The sequence below is a fragment of the Hemitrygon akajei genome, chromosome 2 (assembly GCF_048418815.1).
Source record: "Hemitrygon akajei chromosome 2, sHemAka1.3, whole genome shotgun sequence".
NCBI lineage: Eukaryota > Metazoa > Chordata > Chondrichthyes > Myliobatiformes > Dasyatidae > Hemitrygon > Hemitrygon akajei.
The window spans coordinates 22,260,125-22,280,002 of NC_133125.1; the positions used below are offsets into that span (position 1 = coordinate 22,260,125).

The following is a 19,878-nucleotide window of genomic DNA, read 5'->3' on the forward strand; positions in this document are numbered from 1 at the left end:
ACAGTCCAAAGACATACTAGTTAGTTGGTCACTTTAATTGTCCTATGATTAGGCCAGGGTTAAATAGCTGGGTTGCTGAGTGATGTGCCACTTTGGCCAGAAGGACCTGTTCCATGCTATATCAATGAGCGATCGATCAGTCCTGTTCACCAAGAGCACTGTATGGCCTCTTTGATATCATCTTATTAAACCTTTACAAAAGCTTTTTTCCTTTTTAGTTTACGGCGTCTTTTGTTATTCAAGGTTCTTGCATCTCTTTAGCCACACAGTCAACTGCACCATGTTTGTCTTTCTGTTAATGCTAGTAAGTGACACAAGAAGTAATCTTGAGATTACACCCTAAAGGTCATTTTTAAAATAAATTTTCCACTTAATTCCCTAACTTTTCTTTGCAGGATCTTATGTCAATGTCATTAGAATCAATATTGACTGCGACTTCTGTCTTTCAAAATGTCTTGTGCTTCCTCAGATATCTGAGTTGACCCTGGAAACAGACCATACTAGAATCTTTCTCAGGGTCATAGAAACACCTGTCCATGCTCCTGACTAAAGTCTCCTATCACTATTGCGTAGAGCTTAACCTACACCACTGTACAGCCACTGATCTGGCTGCGGATTCAATAACATGTGAGAGGTGATGCTCTTCTTGACCCCCCCCCCCCAACAGAATTCAAAATGAAGTACTTGTTTTAGACAGGGACGAACACAGTTGATTTCTGCCTACCTGCCTACCCCACCTGACAGTCACCCACCTAGCTAACTGAACTTTTAATATGATCTGTTCTCTAAAATTCTTACTCGTAAAACTTATGCTTCCTGCATGCTCCTTAGAATGTCCGTCGGCCACTCTAACTAATCAAAATGGTCTGAGAGTAGCTACAGCTGGACACCCTTCCTGCAGACATGGTCATCAGGGACGTTAGACTGTTTCCTGATCTCTACATCTGACAGGAGAGAAAAATAACGCTCTACTAACCTTATTGCTCCCTTGAATAAACTAGCCAACATAAAGCAAGAAGTGCTTTACCTTTCCCTTGTTGCTGCCTTATTCTATATTACAAAATTTTTTTGATATTTTGGTTAACTACCAGTCCTTGTTTGGAAACATGGGTGTTGCTTTGATAGCATTTCTTACCCTCTGTAATCAAGTTTATTGTAATACTCTTTGGGACAAAACATGAATTACAAATACTTTAGAATGAAATAAAATGCTATTTTCATAGTTTCTATTTGATCTTTTAAAATATTTCTCCTGTTTTCACAGCCTCGTGGACTGCTTTTTACTTGATTCAGCAGCTGTCAGTATTACCATGTCTCCCACTGGAGACTTCCTTGCTACTGCTCACGTCGATAACTTGGGAATATATCTCTGGTAGGTTAGGTTTTACAGAATAAGTATATAGCATTAATTATTTGTGACTGTTTCTCCAAATCCACTTTCGGGCGTATTGAAATGTTCCAAGTTTTCCAGTGATCATTAAAGATTTTTGTTAGTTGTTTAAAAGATTACATGAGACACAGCTTGCGTTTGAATGTGATAAAGTACTACCTGTAATGGAAGACAAAATTGGTTTTATTTTGTGTAATTACTAAATGCTGTATACATATTCAAAGATATTCGATAAGCTTTCAAATCCTACATATGCTATAAGAAACCAAATAAACTAATCAAATGAGTAAAATTCATACTTGTATGTATTTAGCATATCAGTGTAATATAATAATTCAAAATAACTCGGGATAATTAAAATTTGACATTGTAAAACTAGATGTATACCTAACCAAGAGATCAGAAGTGGTATTTTTCCTGAGTTGGTGTCATGTCATCGATTTTCTTGAAGAATATTTAAGTATATGATACCATTTCAACATCTAGATCCCAGAGGATGTGAAGCATAAAACAAAATCAGCAGACTCCACTGTATTAATATGGCCTGCAAGTGCCATAAAATACTATGAATGTCTGCCTTTTTAAGTTATTAGCTCTGATTATTTTTCAGAATTTGCACCCAGGAATTAAACAATGAACCACCCTCAGGACCATAACCCTATCTTGCATGTGTAAATTGCCACTCTGACGACTCAGTTAAAAGTAGTCTAGTTGCAAGCTCATTTTTTTTCTTGTATTCAGTCTTGGGAGCAAGGACATTCTGTATCACTCTGCTAGGCCAATTTAAAAGAACAACACCTTGGCATGCTGGAAAATTGAAGAGTTATTAACCTGAAATGTCAACTGTTTCCTCATGGATCCTGCCTGACCTGTTAGATACTTCTAGTATGTTGCTATTATTTCTTGCATCCTATCCCGGATGGAACTTGTCTCCTGCATAATCCCTAAAGATGTTTCTTAACCACACATATGAAGCCGAGGTAGTTTTGAACACCTTGAGGAATCCTTGTGGTCGGCAAGTTCACTGTTTCTCTCTATTTCACCGTGTGGTTCGGGCCAGCACTGTATCATTGGTTGACCTGTTTTTCATAGATCTGTAGAGAAATTTGAGAGGGTGTACTTGACTTGCTGACTGTTAAATTGCATGAACTCGTTCAGTGCCGGAAGTCAGGCACCCTGTTGGGCACCCTGGTTACTAATATATGCATCCACAATAACATTTGGTTGGTGTGGTCAGATGAGGTTGCCAGGTTTCAGATGCGTTGTGTCAAGTGCTCACCACCCGCAGAGCTATGGTTCTTCCAGTGCCTCATCCTTTTTTTTTTGTAAGTGCCTGCTCTACTAATGGTTGGTCAGGTCATGCCTCATGTTAGGGTGCTTCTTACTGCCACCCCCCCCCCCCCCCCCCCCCGAAGCAAAGGATCTTAAACACCCCTTGATGACTTCTATTTCCCCTAACACCCACATGGGACAATAACCACCCCTTTTGAGAATCACTGATTGATCTATAGCTATTTCAGATTGAGTTACAATAAAAGCTATATCTTTAGACATAGCTTTCATTCAATTGTTGGAAAGAAGTAAACACAATCTTAAGGGTGTTTGGTTGCTCAAGTGTTTGTCTTTTCTCATTCAGCTAAAGCTGAATCAAGGTGGATGCCTGATTAAGGAAGAACAGTTATTTCTTATATCTACTTCAGAATTTTTAAATGCAGTTAAATGTGGGAGTGAAACATAGAAATGATCATACTGAAATATAATATTAAACTTGTTTTTCTCTATAGATGGAAGCACATTTAACCACATATGTACTAAAAATGAAGCAGTGTCATTCTATACTTGTGTTTTACCTCAGTCAACACCTCCAAAGAGTTCTTAGCTGATTATTTTTTAAAAACTGGTTGCTCTGTTTAAGCACAAGGGTTAACCCAGAAAAAGAAATTCATTGTGAAGTATTATAGGGTACTCTGAAACGCAATATCATGTTTTTTTTAAACAAGATGTATGAAATTCAAAGAAATCATATATTAATGGGCAAAATAGATACTTTGAAATAAGAAATTTCCTTACAAAAAGTTTGTAAATATTTAGGGAATTTGGCTCTGTTAATTGGGATTTACGGTGAATGCTAATGTCTTTTTCTCTTTTTTTTCCTTAGGTCCAACAAAACACTATATAATATTATTTCCCTTCGTCCTCTTCCTGCTGATTATCAACCTGCTGTGACGATGCTTCCTGGAGCGTGTCAACAAGAAGGTTTATTATATTACATTTCTAGGATATATTTTAAATTAAAGTTTTGCTTTATAAGTACATGATGCTATATCAAGTGACAAATCACATGTATGGAACTTCTAATGTTTTTTTTTAAGATTCTCTTTCAAGATAACATGCAAGTTTACATTTTCATAAGCTAGCTATAGCCTGTTACGTTAATAAATATTTTTAACATTTAGCATTGTTTTATCAATAACATGAGAAACTTTTTTTTAAGATATGGAGACATCAGACATTGAAACAGAAGTGGAAAGCCAGATGATAGACTATGAATCATCTGAACAACTTGGAGAGCAGTTGGTGACACTCTCTTTGCTTCCAGAATCGCGCTGGAAAAATCTTCTTAATCTTGATATTATTAAGGTAGTAAATAATTTGCTTTAGTAATCTAAATTTTCTTGAATGAATAGTTTAAAACGCATTATTTTTATGGTGGTTTTACATAAAAAAATGGTTCAGTAAGTGTCATTGATTTCTGTGCACATAAGCCATTGATGATTTACCATATTAATCTTGTTCGTTCATGTAGTGTAAATTAATACATGAATTTTACCACCTAAATTTTATTTGAATGTTTGAATTTGCCTTAATAATGACCATCATTAGCATTACTTTCATTACTTGCAATCAAATTGAAAACTGCGAATGTTTTGAATTAAAATGATGCATCAAACTAAAATTGTCACGTGTTTAATAAAACATCTTAATAACAATTGTAAAATAATACTTTATCTGTTGTGTTCTTATTACTTATTGGGTTTTGTTTGGCTGATCTACAGAAAAGGAACAAACCCAAGGAACCACCTAAAGTGCCCAAATCTGTTCCTTTCTTCATTCCAACTATTCCTGGCCTTGTGCCTCATTTTGCTGCTGCAGAACAACAAGCTTCTGAGGGCCAGGTATGACGGAGAAAAAAACATCTTATTGCTAATCATTTAGGAGATGTTAACATTATTCATGTCTGCCTCCCTAAAGTTTGTGTCTGAGACTTTTGAGAATTTTTATCAGTTGATCACTTACATTTTCTTGCTTTGGACATGTCACAACAGTAGAAGAGATGACCACCAGTAAAATTAATTCCTGTCTGTTCTGGCATTGTTAGAATCATCTTAATTCCATCATAGACAGAACATTAGATGTATTGCTTAAAAATTACAGTAAAAATGGAGGGTTGTTAAGATTTAATATGATCTGCATTTTAGAATTCTGCACAGGGTTCTGAAATTAATAACTATAAGGGCTATTGTGTGATGTTTCACAAATGTGTTCTAAATCTATATTTTCAAAGACAAAAGGATAATTTCTACATTTAAATTGAATTTAATGCAAAATGAAGATGTACAGTGCAAAAATCAGTAGAGTGTGTTGAGATCTTTTGTTTTTAATTCTCCAAAATCATTTGGTATTTTCAGTCCAAAGTGGTAAACTTGGGGGTACTGGCACAAAAAACAGAATTTTACATGCAATTGGAAGGTGCTCTAAACACCAATAATTGTAAGTAACTTTCATTTATTTTCTTGTATATGCTTGGTATGTTTGATATTTTTAAAAAAAATTGCCTATATCCTATACAGCTCCTGATAGCGACATTGCAATAAGTGAAGCTTTTCCTGCCTGCTTGAAAAAAAACTTTAATGATTTTGCTTTGTATTTGCTTACAAATCCTAGTGATGTATTCGTGGCATTAATGATCTTATAGTTTTTACTCTGACATCTGTTAAGATTTTGATCTTGAGCTGTAGTGCAGCTAATGATTCTTTTTAAAGGAGGCAAGGCAAAATCTTCATAGATTATTTTCTGCAGATATAATGCATTAATTGTTTTTGGATATGCTATGAATTTAGCATACAAATGAATATGATGTGGTAGACAGTTGGAGTGTTTTTGTATTCACCCAATATCTCAAGTCTGTAAACTGTAGTTGGTTTGTTACTATAACCTGTTTGCTTCACTTAGTGCAGAATCATGTTTCTCCATAACAGACCTCATGGCAGTCATTTCAGTTCTGTATTTTTCAAGTTACCTTTTTCAAGATGAGTATTTCTTTCTCTCACTATAAGGAGAGGTTGGGCTAACTTGGAATATTTTCTCTGGAGCATTTGAGCCTAAGGGTTGATCTGATTGATATAAAATTGTGAGAGGCATCGATGGGGGATAGCAGATATTGGAGGACATGATTTTAGGATGAGAAAGGGAAAGTTTAAAGGAGATTTATGAGGCAGTTATTTTTTCAGAGTGGTAGGTTCTTGGAATGCACTGGCAGGGGGAAATGGTGGAAGCAGATACAATATATGAGGCATTTAGTTAGCACTTAAATGGTAGGCAATGGAGAGTGTGGGCAATTACCAGGCAGGTGGGCTTAGTTTGGATTAATATCATGATCAGTACAGACTCTTGTAGAGAATAGTTGTACCAAAATTAGTGCCAAACCCCTAGGTGAAATACTTATTAGGAAACACAGATCAAGAAAAATAAAATTAATGTCAATAGCATCTTGCCCCAGTTCAGCTCAGGGTGCACCTTAGTGCATCCAGCTTGGGTGAGGAGCAGCTTGCTCTCTATCAAGATGTTGCCTATCAAACATAAGCAAACATATTTCAGTTCTTTCTGTGTACCTTCATTTTCACAATGCTTATAGGTGGTCTGAAGGAAGCAATAGACAGAAAATTTTAGTGTTATTCGTCTGACCTTGATGGTTAGTAAGGTTTTAGAGTCCATTACTGAGATGAAAGTTTAGAATCAGAATCAGGTTTATTATCATTGATGTATGCCATGAAATTTGTTGCTTTGTGGCAGCAGTACAGTGAACGACATAAAAATTACTGTAAGTTGCAAAGCTATTTAGTGCAAAAGACAGATAATGAGCTACTGTTCATGGACCATTCAGAAATCTGATGGCATGGGGGGATGTCACGTGATGACGTAGGATCGAGGTGTGGAAATCCAGCACTCCTCTAAAAAAACCAGTAAAATAAGGTTTATGTGAAGAAAAGTTAGTAAATACTTTTTTAAAATTACTTATAAACTACTCAGGATTGTCTTAAGATATGCCTCCTAAACAGAAGCAGAAGAAAACTACTACTTTGAAGACAACACAAGTTGGAAAAGAATCAAGGCCGGCCGCCATGAAAGAGCCCCGGGCTCAAGTGCACTTTACGTCCGGTGATACAGAACAAGAAACTGCAGCAACATCAACCGTTTCCAAAAAAAAAGAGCAACAGGAATTGCGCAGGCGTGAAGGAAGGGGCATGCACAAACACGAGCAACCCAAACTACAAATCCCAGCTATGATCGGAACTGAAAGTGAATATGAGGTGGAATCAGATTCTCTGGATAAATCAGACGAAGATGAAGAGACAAATAAAGAAGAGCAACAGGAAGAGGTTGGAGGTGATATTGGAAACATAAAAAAAAACTTTGGTGCAAATAATGTATGAATTAAAAGTAATAAAAAAGATTAAAAATATGAAGATTATGTTTGATAAAATGATGAAAAGACAGGATAAAATGGACAAGAAAATTAAAAACTTGGAAGAAACAATGGGAGACACCATTGATAGAGTGAATAAAATGGTAGATAATATTTCTGCCTGGACATCAGAAAGAAAATGCTTGTTGGAAAAAGTGGATGTACTTGAAAATGTTAGCAGACAAAATAATATTAAGATTGTTGGACTTAAAGAAGGTATAGAGAGAGAGGATTCAATAAAATTTTTTCAAAAATGGATTCCGGAAATTTTGGAAATGGAAGAAGGAACCCAGTTAATTGAAATTGAAAGGGCTCACAGAGCCTTAAGACCAAGACCTCAAGTTGATCAAAACCCATGATCAATCTTGATAAAATGCTTAAAATATCAAGATAAAGAAAAGATCCTGAAGGCGGCTGCCCAGCATGCCGGAAAGAGAAACGGGCCATTGATGATAGAAGGGAAAACAGTTCTTTTCTAACCTGATATAAGTTATGACCTTTTGAAGAGAAAGAAGGAATTTAACCCAGTGAAAAAAGTTTTATGGGAAAAGGGTTATAAATTTATATTGCGCCATCCGGCAGCCCTGATAATTTTTTTGGATGGCGGAAAAAGAAGATTTTTTACTGATTATCGGGATGCGGAAGAATTTGCACAAGAACTCCCAAATATTTGCTAACCACAGCCAAAGATTTAAAAGCTAAACGGATTAAAGATGAAGACAGGGACAGTGAATGGAGTTGATGGATGTCAAGGACAGAAGAATATTTAAATATATTCTTAATTATATGATACAGGGGGAGAAAGGTAAACATTTGAGAAATATTAATTGAGAGTAGTGATATTATTTTTTCTTCTCTTATATATACTTTTTTATGTTACGGGGGAGCTGGGGGAACTTCAGATCGATTGCTACGGGATTCACGTGTGTAATCATGGCGATTGCCATGACCCGTACAACGGAAGGGGTAATGTTGTGTTTTTTTTTTTATTCACAACATTAGTAGGGGGGTATTTTGTTATTTTTTTCTTTATAATCTATTTTTCTTTTTCTTTCTTTGCCTGGACAATCGGGGTGGGGGGAGACACATAGCAACATGGAGAATTTTAAAAAGATTCCCCAAGGTACTACGAAAGTTGAAAGGTTAGGTATTATTATAGATTGGAGTAACCCTGTTAAAAATAATTACAAATTTACTGAATTTTTAAAGTTTTAATGTTAATGGGCTTAATGGACCGGTGAAAAGAAAAAGAATTTTAACATACATTAAGAAAATGAAAATAGACATAGCTTTTCTACATGAAACACACTTAACAGAGATAGAACATCAGAAATTAAAGAAAGATTGGGTCGGAAATGTTATTGCAGCTTCATTTAATTCAAAGGCGAGGGGAGTTGCAATTTTGGTTAATAAAACTTATTCAAGGATAGATTTTTTCCTATTATCAACAAATATTCAAGACAGAGTGAAAAATATGGAAAAGCAAGAATATTGTCAGATCATTCCCCCTTGACAATGACAATGATGGATAAAGAGGAATCGATTTACAGATGTAGATTTAATTCAATATTATTAAAACGTCAAGATTTTTGTGATTTCATGAAAAAGCAGATTCAGTTTTTTTTTAGATACAAATTTGCATTCAGTTGATGATAAATTTATAGTACGGGAAGCAATGAAGGCATATTTGAGAGGCCAGATAATAAGTTATACTTCTAAAATTAGGAAGGAATATATGGCAGAAATAGATCAATTGGAAAAAGAGATTACAAAATTAGAAAAAGAATCTCAAAGATATATGACAGAAGAAAAACGAAGACAACTTGTTAACAAGAAGTTACACTATAATGCACTTCAGACATACCGAACAGAAAAAGCAATTATGAGAACTAAACAGAGATATTACGAACTAGGTGAAAGATCACACAAGATTCTTGCTTGGCAGTTAAAAATGGACCAGATTTCCAAAACGATAAATGCAATTAGAACAAGTGTAAATAAAATTACTTATAAACCTTTAGAAATTAATGAAATTTTTATTCTGAACTGTATCAATCAGAATCACAAAATGATAATGTCGAGATAAAGGTTTTTATCACAAATAACTCTTCCAAAATTGAATTTGGAAGAACAGAAGGGATTAGATATGCCTTTTACATTAAAAGAGGTCGAAGAAGCTCTAGAATCACTTCAGAGTAATAAATCCCCAGGAGAAGATGGTTTTCCACCCGAATTTTATAAAAAGTTTAAAGATTTACTAATTCCTCCTTTTATGGAGTTAATATACCAAGCGGAAAGAACGCATAAACTTCCAGAATCTTTTTCGACAGCTATTTTAATAGTATTGCCAAAAAAAGATAGAGATCTTTTAAAGCCAACATCATATAGACCTGTTTCTTTGTTGAATACCGACTATAAAATAATAGCAAAAATTTTATCTAATAGATTATCTAAATACTTACCAAAATTAATACATATGGATCAAACAGGATTTATCAAAAATAGACAATCGGCAGATAATGTAGCTCAGTTACTTAGCGTAATTCATTTGGCACAAAAGAGGGAGGAAATGAGTGTGGCAGTTGCCTTTTGATGCAGAAAAAGCATTTGATAGATTGGAATGGGATTTTTTATTTAAGGTATTGGAAAAATATGGATTTAGGAGTATCTTTTATAAAATGGATTAAAACCTTAAATACTAATCCCAAAGCTAAAGTAGTGACAAATAGATAGATAGATAGATACTTTATTCATCCCCATGGGGAAATTCAACTTTTTTCCAATGTAAAATTTTTTCAAATGGTCAAATTTCAACATCATTTCAGTTAACAAGATCAACTAGACAAGGTTGTCCATTATCACCTGCTTTATTTGTGTTGGCGATAGAACTATTAGCTGAATTAATTAGAACGGACCCAGATATTATGGGTTTCAGAGTTAACCAGGAGGAATATAAGATTAATTTATTTGCTGACGATGTTTTGCTTTATTTAACAAACCCATTGTATTCGCTGCGTAAATTATCTTCTAGATTGGAAGAATATGGGAAAATATCAGGCTACAAAATAAATTGGGATAGAAGTGAAATTCTACCCCTTACTAAAGGAGATTATAGTCAATGTCGACTAATAACTCAATTTAGATGGCCGATAAATGGTATAAAATATTTAGGTATAAGAGTTGATAAGGATATAAAGAATTTATATAAATTTAATTATTTACCATTATTGAAAAAAATTCAAGAAGATCTTGATAAATGGATGATGTTACCAATAACATTAGTAGGCAGAGTAAATGCTGTAAAAATGAATATATTCCCTAGATTACAATATTTATACCAAACACTACCAATACAATTACCGCAGAAGTTTTTTCAAGAGTTAAGTAAATGTGTGAGGAAGTTCCTTTGGAAAGGTAAGATGTCAAGAATTTCGTTGGAAAAATTGACATGGAAATTTGACCTAGGAGGGTTACAACTTCCAAACTTTAAGAATTATTATAAAGCAAATCAACTTAGATTTATTGCATCTTTTTTTGATGAAGCTAAACTGGCATGGATTAGAATAGAACTAGACAAAATAGGAGAAAATATACCAGAAGATTTTATATATAAGTGGGAATCTAAATGGATACGGGAAAAGGAAGAATCTCCTATATTAAAACATTTGATTTATGGGATAAGATAAATGTTGATGATGAGATAAAGAAATCTTTATTAGCAAAGAGACCTTTAATTCAAAATAAACTTATTCCTTTTACAATGGATAACCAACTTTTATACAATTGGTTTCAAAAAGGGATTAGATATATAGGAGATTGTTTTGAAGGAGGTATATTAATATCTTTTGATCAATTAAAGAATAAATACAAAATATCAAACAACACTCTTTTTTGTTATTTCCAATTAAGGGCTTATTTAAGAGATAAATTGGGTCAAACAGTGTTATTGCCGAAACCTAATGAAATAGAAACTTTAATTCAAAAAGGAAAAATTAAAAAAATTATTTCTTGTATGTATAGTTTGATTCAAAAACAGGCAATTAAACAAGGAATTCATAAGTCAAGACAAAAATGGGAAACTGTTTTGAATATTAAAATTGAAGAAACAAGTTGGTCAAGACTATGTCTTGACAGTATGACAGATACAACAAATGTCCGGTTAAGATTAGTGCAATATAATTTTTTTACATCAATTATATATTACACCACAAAAAATAAATAAATTAAACCCAAATTTATTTGATCAATGTTTCCGATGTAATCAAGAAATTGGTACTTTTTTACATTCTACTTGGTCTTGTTTTAAAATTCAACCTTTTTGGACAAATTTAAGAGTTTTATTGGAACAAATTATTGGAACACAACTTACACATAATCCAACATTATTTTTACTAGGTGATATTGAAGGGATAAAACTAAAATCCAAACTGAATAAATATCAGAAAGAATTCATAAAAATTGCATTGGCAGTAGCCAAAAAGGCTATTGCAGTTACTTGGAAATCGGATTCATATTTAAGTATAGATCGTTGGAAGAATGAAATTTTCAGCTGCATTCCACTTGAAAAAATTACTTACAATTTAAGAGATAAATATGAAATATTTCTGAAAATTTGGCGCCCTTATTTACAAAAGATGGGATTAAATATATAGGTGCTCTGAAGATAAAATTATTGGTTATCTGGGGAAAGAAATATATATACTAAAGCTATTCTGAACTCCATGGAGCATGTGGGGATCTTCCGATATCCAGGCTTTCTTTCTTTTTTCTTTTTTTCTCTTTCTATAGGGACATGTTAGGGGGGGAGGGGGGAAGGGTTGATAATTTTCTTCTGTAACCTATTTGAAAATTCAATTAAAAATTTTTTTATTTAAAAAAAAGAAATCTGATGACATCAGGGAAGAATCTGTTCTTAAAATGCTGAATGTAAGTCTTAAGGTTCCTGAACCACCTCCCTGATGGTAGTAATGTGAAGAAGGCATGTCTCATTTGATGAAGATCTTTAATAATAGATGCTGCCTCCTTGAGGCACTGCCTCTTGAAGATGTCCTTGATTGGAGGGTTGGTTGTGCCCATGATGGAACTGGCAGAGTCTTCAACCCTCTGCAGCCTGTTGTGATCCTGTGCAATGGAGTCTTCATACCAAGCTATTTGATTTGTCGAAAACCCAGTTTTATGCAAATTTCAAGGCATGCAACACCATGAAAGCTAACACCGCCCCCCCCCCCCCCATGGTGAGCAGCCACTGTTTAACAGCAGCATATGTGAGAAGGATTCTGCAGAGATTCAACCCCATAAGGTGGCCGGGCCAGACAACATCCCAGAATGAGTACTCGGGGAGTGTGCTCATCATCTCATTTGCATCTTCACGGACATCTTTAAGACTTCACTCATCCAGGCTGCTGTCCCCACATGCTTCAAGGCAGTACTATCATCCCTGTACCAAAGAACTCTACACTTTCAGAACTAAATGATTACTGTCCAGTGGCACTGATGCCAATCATCATGAAGTACTTTGAATGGCTGATAATGGCACCTATCAAAAATTTCATCTCTACCACATTGGACACTCACCAATATGCTTACTGACAGAGCCATTCAGTGCCAAATGCCTTCTTAACACCTGCCATGCACTTAGCCCTGACACGCCTATAAAACAGGGATACATATCAGAATGCTGTTTCTGGATTTCAGTTTGTCATTCAACACGTTTTCTGCAGGATGGATTAACTAGGTGTAAGAGTGGAACATTTTGTAGATGTATTGTTTCCCTGATTTTCCCCAAAGAAATCATATTCTTTGCAAGTATTGCATGCTTTTGGTTGACCAATTTCTTAATCCCTAGAACCAGAAAAAGAATGAATCAGAGTTGTATATATGAGGCAGCTCTTTTAGATTTATAGAATCATCCTCTCAATCATAAATTGAATGTATGATACCCCAAGTTTGCTCATCTTCTGAAAATTGATGGGAATACATGTAGTGATGAGAAAATTTGGACTCTGTGACAGGATGTGGATCAGCTGAGTGGGTGGGTGAAAACTTGAGAAAAGGAATTTAATGAAGGAAAGTGTGAGGTCATGCACTTCTGTAGGAGGTATCAAAAGGCAGACAATTATTTAGAGACTGCAAATTAGTGCAGTTCAGAGGGATCAGGCTGTTCCTGTGTATGAACACAAAAGTTGAGTGTGTAATTCATTAAGTAGACAAATAGCATTTTGGTCTTTGTTACTGGGGGTTTGAAGTTTAAAAATAGAAGCATTTTGTAAGATATATGCATGGTAAGTGAGATGAGCACTGGAGTACTGCCTGTAGTTGTGGTTCTTTTATTTAAGAAGCAATAAAGTAGCATTGGAACTATTTCAGAAGGTTTTTTTATTTAGCTCTTCCTGGAATGAGAGGGTAATTCTGTTACAAAAAAAAAAGTTCTCTTCTTCAGAGTTTAGAAGAATGAGGGGTGATCTGATTGAACCGTAGAAAATTCTGAAAGGGCATGATAGGGTAGATGGCAAATTTGTTGATTTGTTGTAGTGTCTTGAGCATGGGTCATAATTATTTCTGTCATAATGTAAGATCCAGCTATTTCTATTACCATGGCAACAGTCTCATCAACATCCTGATATCGTTAAACATGTATTGCCATAAACTTATTCTAATCTCACTACATCTAGATGGCCATTGCCTCTGTGCCAAATTTATTGATGCAACATATTAAAACTAAATTTTATGGCACTTCCCAAACAGGAGCACTTCCTTACTTGGGTCCATGAACTTTAATCAAAGTAATCACTACAAGGCTCCTTTTTCGAATCCCTTGCTTACTGAATTATCAAACAGCTGAAGGTAATTTAATTATTGTGTGAACAGAAAGGAAGTTGCAAACTTGGCCCACGGCAAGTTGTAGTTGGTTGCAGAGTGAGATTGTAACTGGGTTAAATAAATATTTTAATAAACAATTTCTTTTAAAGTAAAAAATAAAATGATGCTTAGAACTGTGTAACTTGGATCACAGCAACAGCTTTGGTTTGGGGAAATGCAGTTTTAGTGTGAAAATCAATCTGCTATTTTCAGCATAAATATTGAAAGATGTTGGCACAAAAGGGGGGCTAAATTGTGATTACAGAAATGAAATGATCTCCTATGCATTTTTGAATTTTCACTGTCGAACTAAGTAGCATAGTGGTTATGTTAGTAGACCCATCTGTTCCAAATCTGACCTAATCACAACGTGTTCATTTTTGCTGAGTCAGTATCTTTGCATTCCCTTGGTTTTGGAGTATGCTCACTTTAAGAGTAATAAGGGATAGCAATTTAAAGCTGGATTTGCAGTGACATCTCTAACCTTAGAATAATTTAAAACTTTAAATGGTCAAGTGCTATTAGTTCTACCTTCAGAGGTCTTTCTCTATAATTGTAATAAGAAATTTGGCGATCTTTTTTTTACTGCCTTGATATACTTGTGTATGCAATGATCTGTTTGAATGGCATTCAGGCAAAGGTTTTTCACTGTATCTAGGTGCTCATTACAATAATAAACCAATTACCAGCTATGATAAAACATTCATGTTCTGTTCTGAAACTTCTGAATTGAGTGCCGTTTGCTAATATTCATAAGTTGTATTACAATCTAATGGAAAATGGGATAAATGGGTTCTTACATCTATTTCTTAATGTGGGGATTATCATTTGACTGTTATTTAAAAATATTGTTATTTTGAATATTTGTAACCAAATAACTTTTAAAAGGAATTGAGAATTTTTTTTTTCTCCTGGTTTGCTGCAGATGACCATGTAATTAAACTTTTGAAAGGAATGGGGCCATCTAATATTGACATTGAGCTGAGGAGCTTGGCCCCAGAAGGAGGAGGTTCTCTGAATGTGATGCAGAGTTTTCTGCAAATGATCAACTACATGCTTGGTACAAAGCGTGATTTTGAATTGGCTCAAGCCTACCTTGCATTGTACTTAAAGGTAATTGATTTTTTTTTTAATTTGGAAGCCGAAATCTTTTCAGTTTGTAACTTCATTTCAAAGTTGGAGTAAATCCAAGCACTTAAAAGTTGGATGTTCCCATTCACATGAAAAGGTTATTTCCCTATTCTATTTGGTGATCTTTGACTTTTTCATTTAAAGCTGCAAAATCTGAGCATGTTTTATTCTTGAAATCTAGGTTGAAGACCTTAAGTTTTTTTTTAAACAAATAGGTTCAAATAGATTTGAAGAATGAATATGACCCATCACAATGCATAATCTCCCTTTTCTACAGCTGCATGCATTCTGTTTCTGTTTATACAGTTTTTATGTTAACTGAATATTTGAATAACATTGAAACTTAAGGACATGGTTTGTATTGCCAATATCCATGACACTGTTTGAGTTGGCAGAAAGACCCTTATGACTATGAACACAAAGCTGCAAATGCTGGAAAAAAACATCAAGAAAACAAATTGCTGGAGGAACTCACTGAGTTAGGCACCATCTGTAAGGAAAGTAGTCAACATTTCAGTCTGCATCCAGGAGCTCCATTTTAATTTCCCTCTCTATTCCCATTTTGCCTGTCTCTCCTTGGTTTCTCCAGATGAGGTGCACATCATATTCCTCCTGGGTAGTCTTACAGCCTGACAGCACAAACATTAAATTCTCCAATTTCAGGTAACCTGCTTACTCCTTTGTCCCTTTCTCTAGTCCACCCAGTTCCTCCTACACACACCAAACTGCATGCCCACAGTGCCTGATTGCCTTGTTTCTTTTCCCCTCCGTCATCTCCATCTGGCCATCATCCACACAATCCTTTCACTTGGTCCTTTTGCCCCTCTTTTCCTATCTGGCCAACTCACCTCCATATTTAGCTCCTTATAAAATTTCACCATCTGAAGTCTTTTGTGTTTCCACTTTATCACCAAGTAGCCTTTGTTGCTCTTTCCACTCTCCCCCCTCCATCTGCCAGTCACCCCTCCTCAGCTGTATCTACCTATAACTTGCAAGGTATAGTCCAAGCCCTTCTCTGTACTGACTATGTCCTCTATTCTTGCAGTCCAGGTGAAGGGTCTTGGTCCAGAATGTTAGCGGGTGCTGAATGATCCACTGAGTTCTTCCCACAATGTGTTATTTTCCACATTCTTGGACTGTTATTTAAAATTATCATAAAAATAATGAAACCTAATCTATTTTAAATGTGGTTAAATACAATTTTCCATCATAACATTAATATTTTTCTTTTTTTGCCCCTGATGAAATAGAAGTTTTATTATTGTTGCCTTTTACCTGCTTCTTTCTCCATTTTAACTTTGGATGATTAGATCAAATGACTCCACTTTGCATAAGCAACACAACACACATTGCTTTCAAATATTTATTACTCCCACTCTTCTTCCTAATGTCAGCATACTAAATTGGTGGTTATACACAAGTATTTTCTCAGCCTATGGATTTGTGGGAGACAGAATGGTGTTGCAGGTAATGTAGCTGTTTCACAGTTGCAGAAAGACCAAATAGCTGCTTCCTGTGTCATAAGGAAGTATGAATTTTAAAGCACATATAGATGATGAGCCTCACCATGGTGGCTTTGAGTGCAAATCTTAACATTTGACCATTTTCCAGGGTTCAAATATAAACAGACAATCCTTGTGACTTAATTGATTTTAATCAGCAAGTCCTCTCACATGAGATTGTATAAAACCGTGAAAAGCAATCTTCTGTCACTTTCAATGTCACAAGAATGATATTTTCTGGAAGCTGGGATTTTGAAACTTCATTAACTGCACTGTTCACTGGCTGGGGTGTTCCATTTTTAAGCACCTTGGTTACAGGCCAGTTTCTACGATTCTAAATGGAGAACCTTTGATAGATCATCGGGAGGTGGTGGGGAGGGGCAAGGAAGTTCTTGAAGCATTAAAATACTTTGTTTATATATGAAGATATTACTGGATACTTTTAAAAGGACAATATTGTTTCCTTACGTTCTGGAACTGTATTCAAGGAGGCAAAACTTCAGGGTAAGATGCTACTCGCTGTAAAATAATGTCCACAAAACAGTCAATGTGTCATAAACAGTATTGCAATAATCAGTTCATCACACATTTGATCAGTTACACAAGAACTGAAGATTTTTTAGCAATTGGGAGTATTTGAATAACTGCTGTTTCTGTTCCTCCATCCCTCCTGTCACCACACCCAGTTCATTTGTCAGAATCCATGAATTGCAGGTATTTTGTTGTACCGTTCATTGTGTTGGATCATTACATCTGCCCAGTTTTACAAATTATTTAATATTCTCTTTTTTTTGTACTGCTATTGCAGATCCATCTCAAGGTTATTGCCGCTGAGCCAGTTCTACTAGAAGAAATGTCAAAAGTATCAGTACAGTTGGAGGAAACTTGGACGCATATGCAAACTCTTTTCAATAAGAGCATGTGTCTCCTGGGCTACATGAAAAGTGCTCTGTTGTAGATTGAAAATTAGCAATGTTCACTGAGTGCATATTCTACCTTACACACCCACTCATGTTATTATGCCACTTTTTGCTACATTATTTACTGTTCGTTGCCATGGATAGAAATTGCATTTTAGATATAATTCCTCTATTAAGGTTTGAAGTATGCTGTTGACTATAATTTCTTAAAAGGGATGTTGTATTGGTGGGATTTTTTTAAAATGTGCCTATAGTAGGTTTACGTAGAAGAGGAAATGGCCCAAAACATGCCAAACTATGCATTTTTGTGGATTATCAATTTTCTTCATGCTTGCTCTCTAATTATTTTCCATTACTATTGACATGTAAATAAAAGACATTTTATTATGGAATTGTATCTTGTAAAACTAAAACTATTTGTCAAAATTAACTTCATCTTTTATATCAGTATTTTATTGTATTGAATTAAAGAGAATAGATGTTTTATAGAATCAATCATATTTTCTGCTTGTACTGTGCATTAATTCTATGATACTGATATTAAATCCCTTGTTGGTGTAAGCCTGCTGAGCAATAATCAGAAGCAATGGTTGAGCAATAATTAGAAGTATTTTAATATTATTACGTTATTACAAACAATGCTCATTCAGAAAGGAAGAAGTACACCAGGCTAAGCTCAAGAATAATGCAAAGTTTCCATGTAGAATCATCCGAAGATAATCCTTATTGACTAAAATTAACAAAAGCTTAACTTTCCTGAATGTGTAGAGAAATTTGAAGGAACAAGTGAAGAGTGAATCTAGTGCTGAAACAAAAGGAAAATCCATGTGGAAATAAATTTTAAATAACTGGAAGAAATATGAAAGCCAGAATAAGGTCATGGTGAGTATTAGTAAAAGAACAGAATAACTGTGAAGCATACTGTTTATTTGACATGAGCTAGCTTAGGTAGGGTAAAAGAATAGTGGAAGTATGAAATGTAAGTAGCAAATAAATAGTGAACTGGTCAGACTAAAAGGGGAAATGGTAGAGTTTTTAGTTTTATTGATTTATCCTATTTTCAGGATCTGGGCATAGTTGCAGTGTTTGGAAATTTCAGGATTAGACTAACGATGAAGGAATATCACTGAATTTCAGTATCAGTATGGTATGTGGTTTGCATCAGTGGTAAAGCTCATGGGTTTGGGAGGTGGAAATAAATGGGCTGCCACTCTTTTCTGGGGATGCAGGGAATGGTTGTTCTGGATAGAGGCTGGGATACTATTCTAGTGAGTCCAATTATCTTGCTTGGTTTTAGGCTTCCTAGGAATTGTAGTTGCTCCACTAATCCGGAGAAGTGGTGTAATATTCCATCACATTCCTGCCATGGGCCTTGTAGATTATTGAAAGTTTTTGGATTGTCATGAAGTGAATCATTCACCATAGGATTCTGGTCTCTGACTTGCCTTTGTAACAGTGTATTTAAGTAACTGGCCATAAATTCAACTGGACCAATGGTGACAACCAGAGAGGATGTCTGCAGGAAGAAGGCAATGAAAATGCAATAAAAGTTATGGGCATGCATTTAAATGCTCTTTTTGAAATAGTCACTGCCTGGCACTTTTGTGATGTGAATATTACATGCCACTTGTCAGCCATGTCTAGATGTTATCAGTCTTGCTGCATCGTAGGCTTTGACTGCTTCACACACTGAACTATAAATTGCAAAATGATTGTAGTACATCCCTACCTTTTGACCTTATGGTGAATAGAAAGGCATTGATGATTCGTGTGAAGATGATTATCTTGAACTAATAGAATGATATCCCAAAGTTGAGATGATTCCAAAGCTTCAATTATCTTCCTTTTAGCAAGGTTTGATTCCAGCCATTGGAGTATTTTCTTGATGACACTCCATTTTACAACTGTATACTGTATGTATATAACTATATGTTGTAACTATGTGGTTTTGTGCAGGTCTTGTAGCTTTAGTTTTTGGTCTTTTTTTGTCTGGTGGGTTTGGAGCTCCTTTCTGGTGAACACGCTAAGATGGTAGCATGATATTAATACGCAGCAGCCTCTCCGGACTCTGGATTGGGGATTGCCAAATGTTATGTGGATTTTCTGGTGTAGTCTATTTTGTAATGTGCTTTGTTGATATCATTCTGGAGGAACGTTGTCTCATTTTTTTAACTGCATTGCATTTGTGGTTTTTAAATGACAATAAACAATCTGAATTTTTATATAGGGTCTTTGCAAGTAAGGATTATTAGAAAATGTTAATTGAAATGAGAAAATAGCCCTTAGAGTAACATTTAACTAAAAAAAATTCCCTTTAGTCTCTGTGTAGAA

General features: G+C 35.0%; 1 protein-coding gene across 2 annotated transcripts in view; it reads left to right on the forward strand.

Annotated features, from left to right (window-relative positions):
* The window catches only part of wdr36 (WD repeat domain 36), an 85,083-nt gene extending 67,036 nt beyond the window's left edge, over positions 1-18,047 (forward strand). For both annotated transcript variants that reach the window (XM_073068244.1, XM_073068251.1), the window contains exons 17-23: positions 1,265-1,372; positions 3,549-3,646; positions 3,885-4,030; positions 4,447-4,566; positions 5,080-5,161; positions 14,920-15,107; positions 17,436-18,047. In XM_073068244.1, the coding sequence (XP_072924345.1) occupies positions 1,265-1,372; positions 3,549-3,646; positions 3,885-4,030; positions 4,447-4,566; positions 5,080-5,161; positions 14,920-15,107; positions 17,436-17,585 (892 nt within the window). In that variant the 3' untranslated portion in view covers positions 17,586-18,047. The remainder of the gene's footprint in view (positions 1-1,264; positions 1,373-3,548; positions 3,647-3,884; positions 4,031-4,446; positions 4,567-5,079; positions 5,162-14,919; positions 15,108-17,435) is intronic.
* The last annotated feature ends 1,831 nt before the right edge of the window (positions 18,048-19,878 follow it).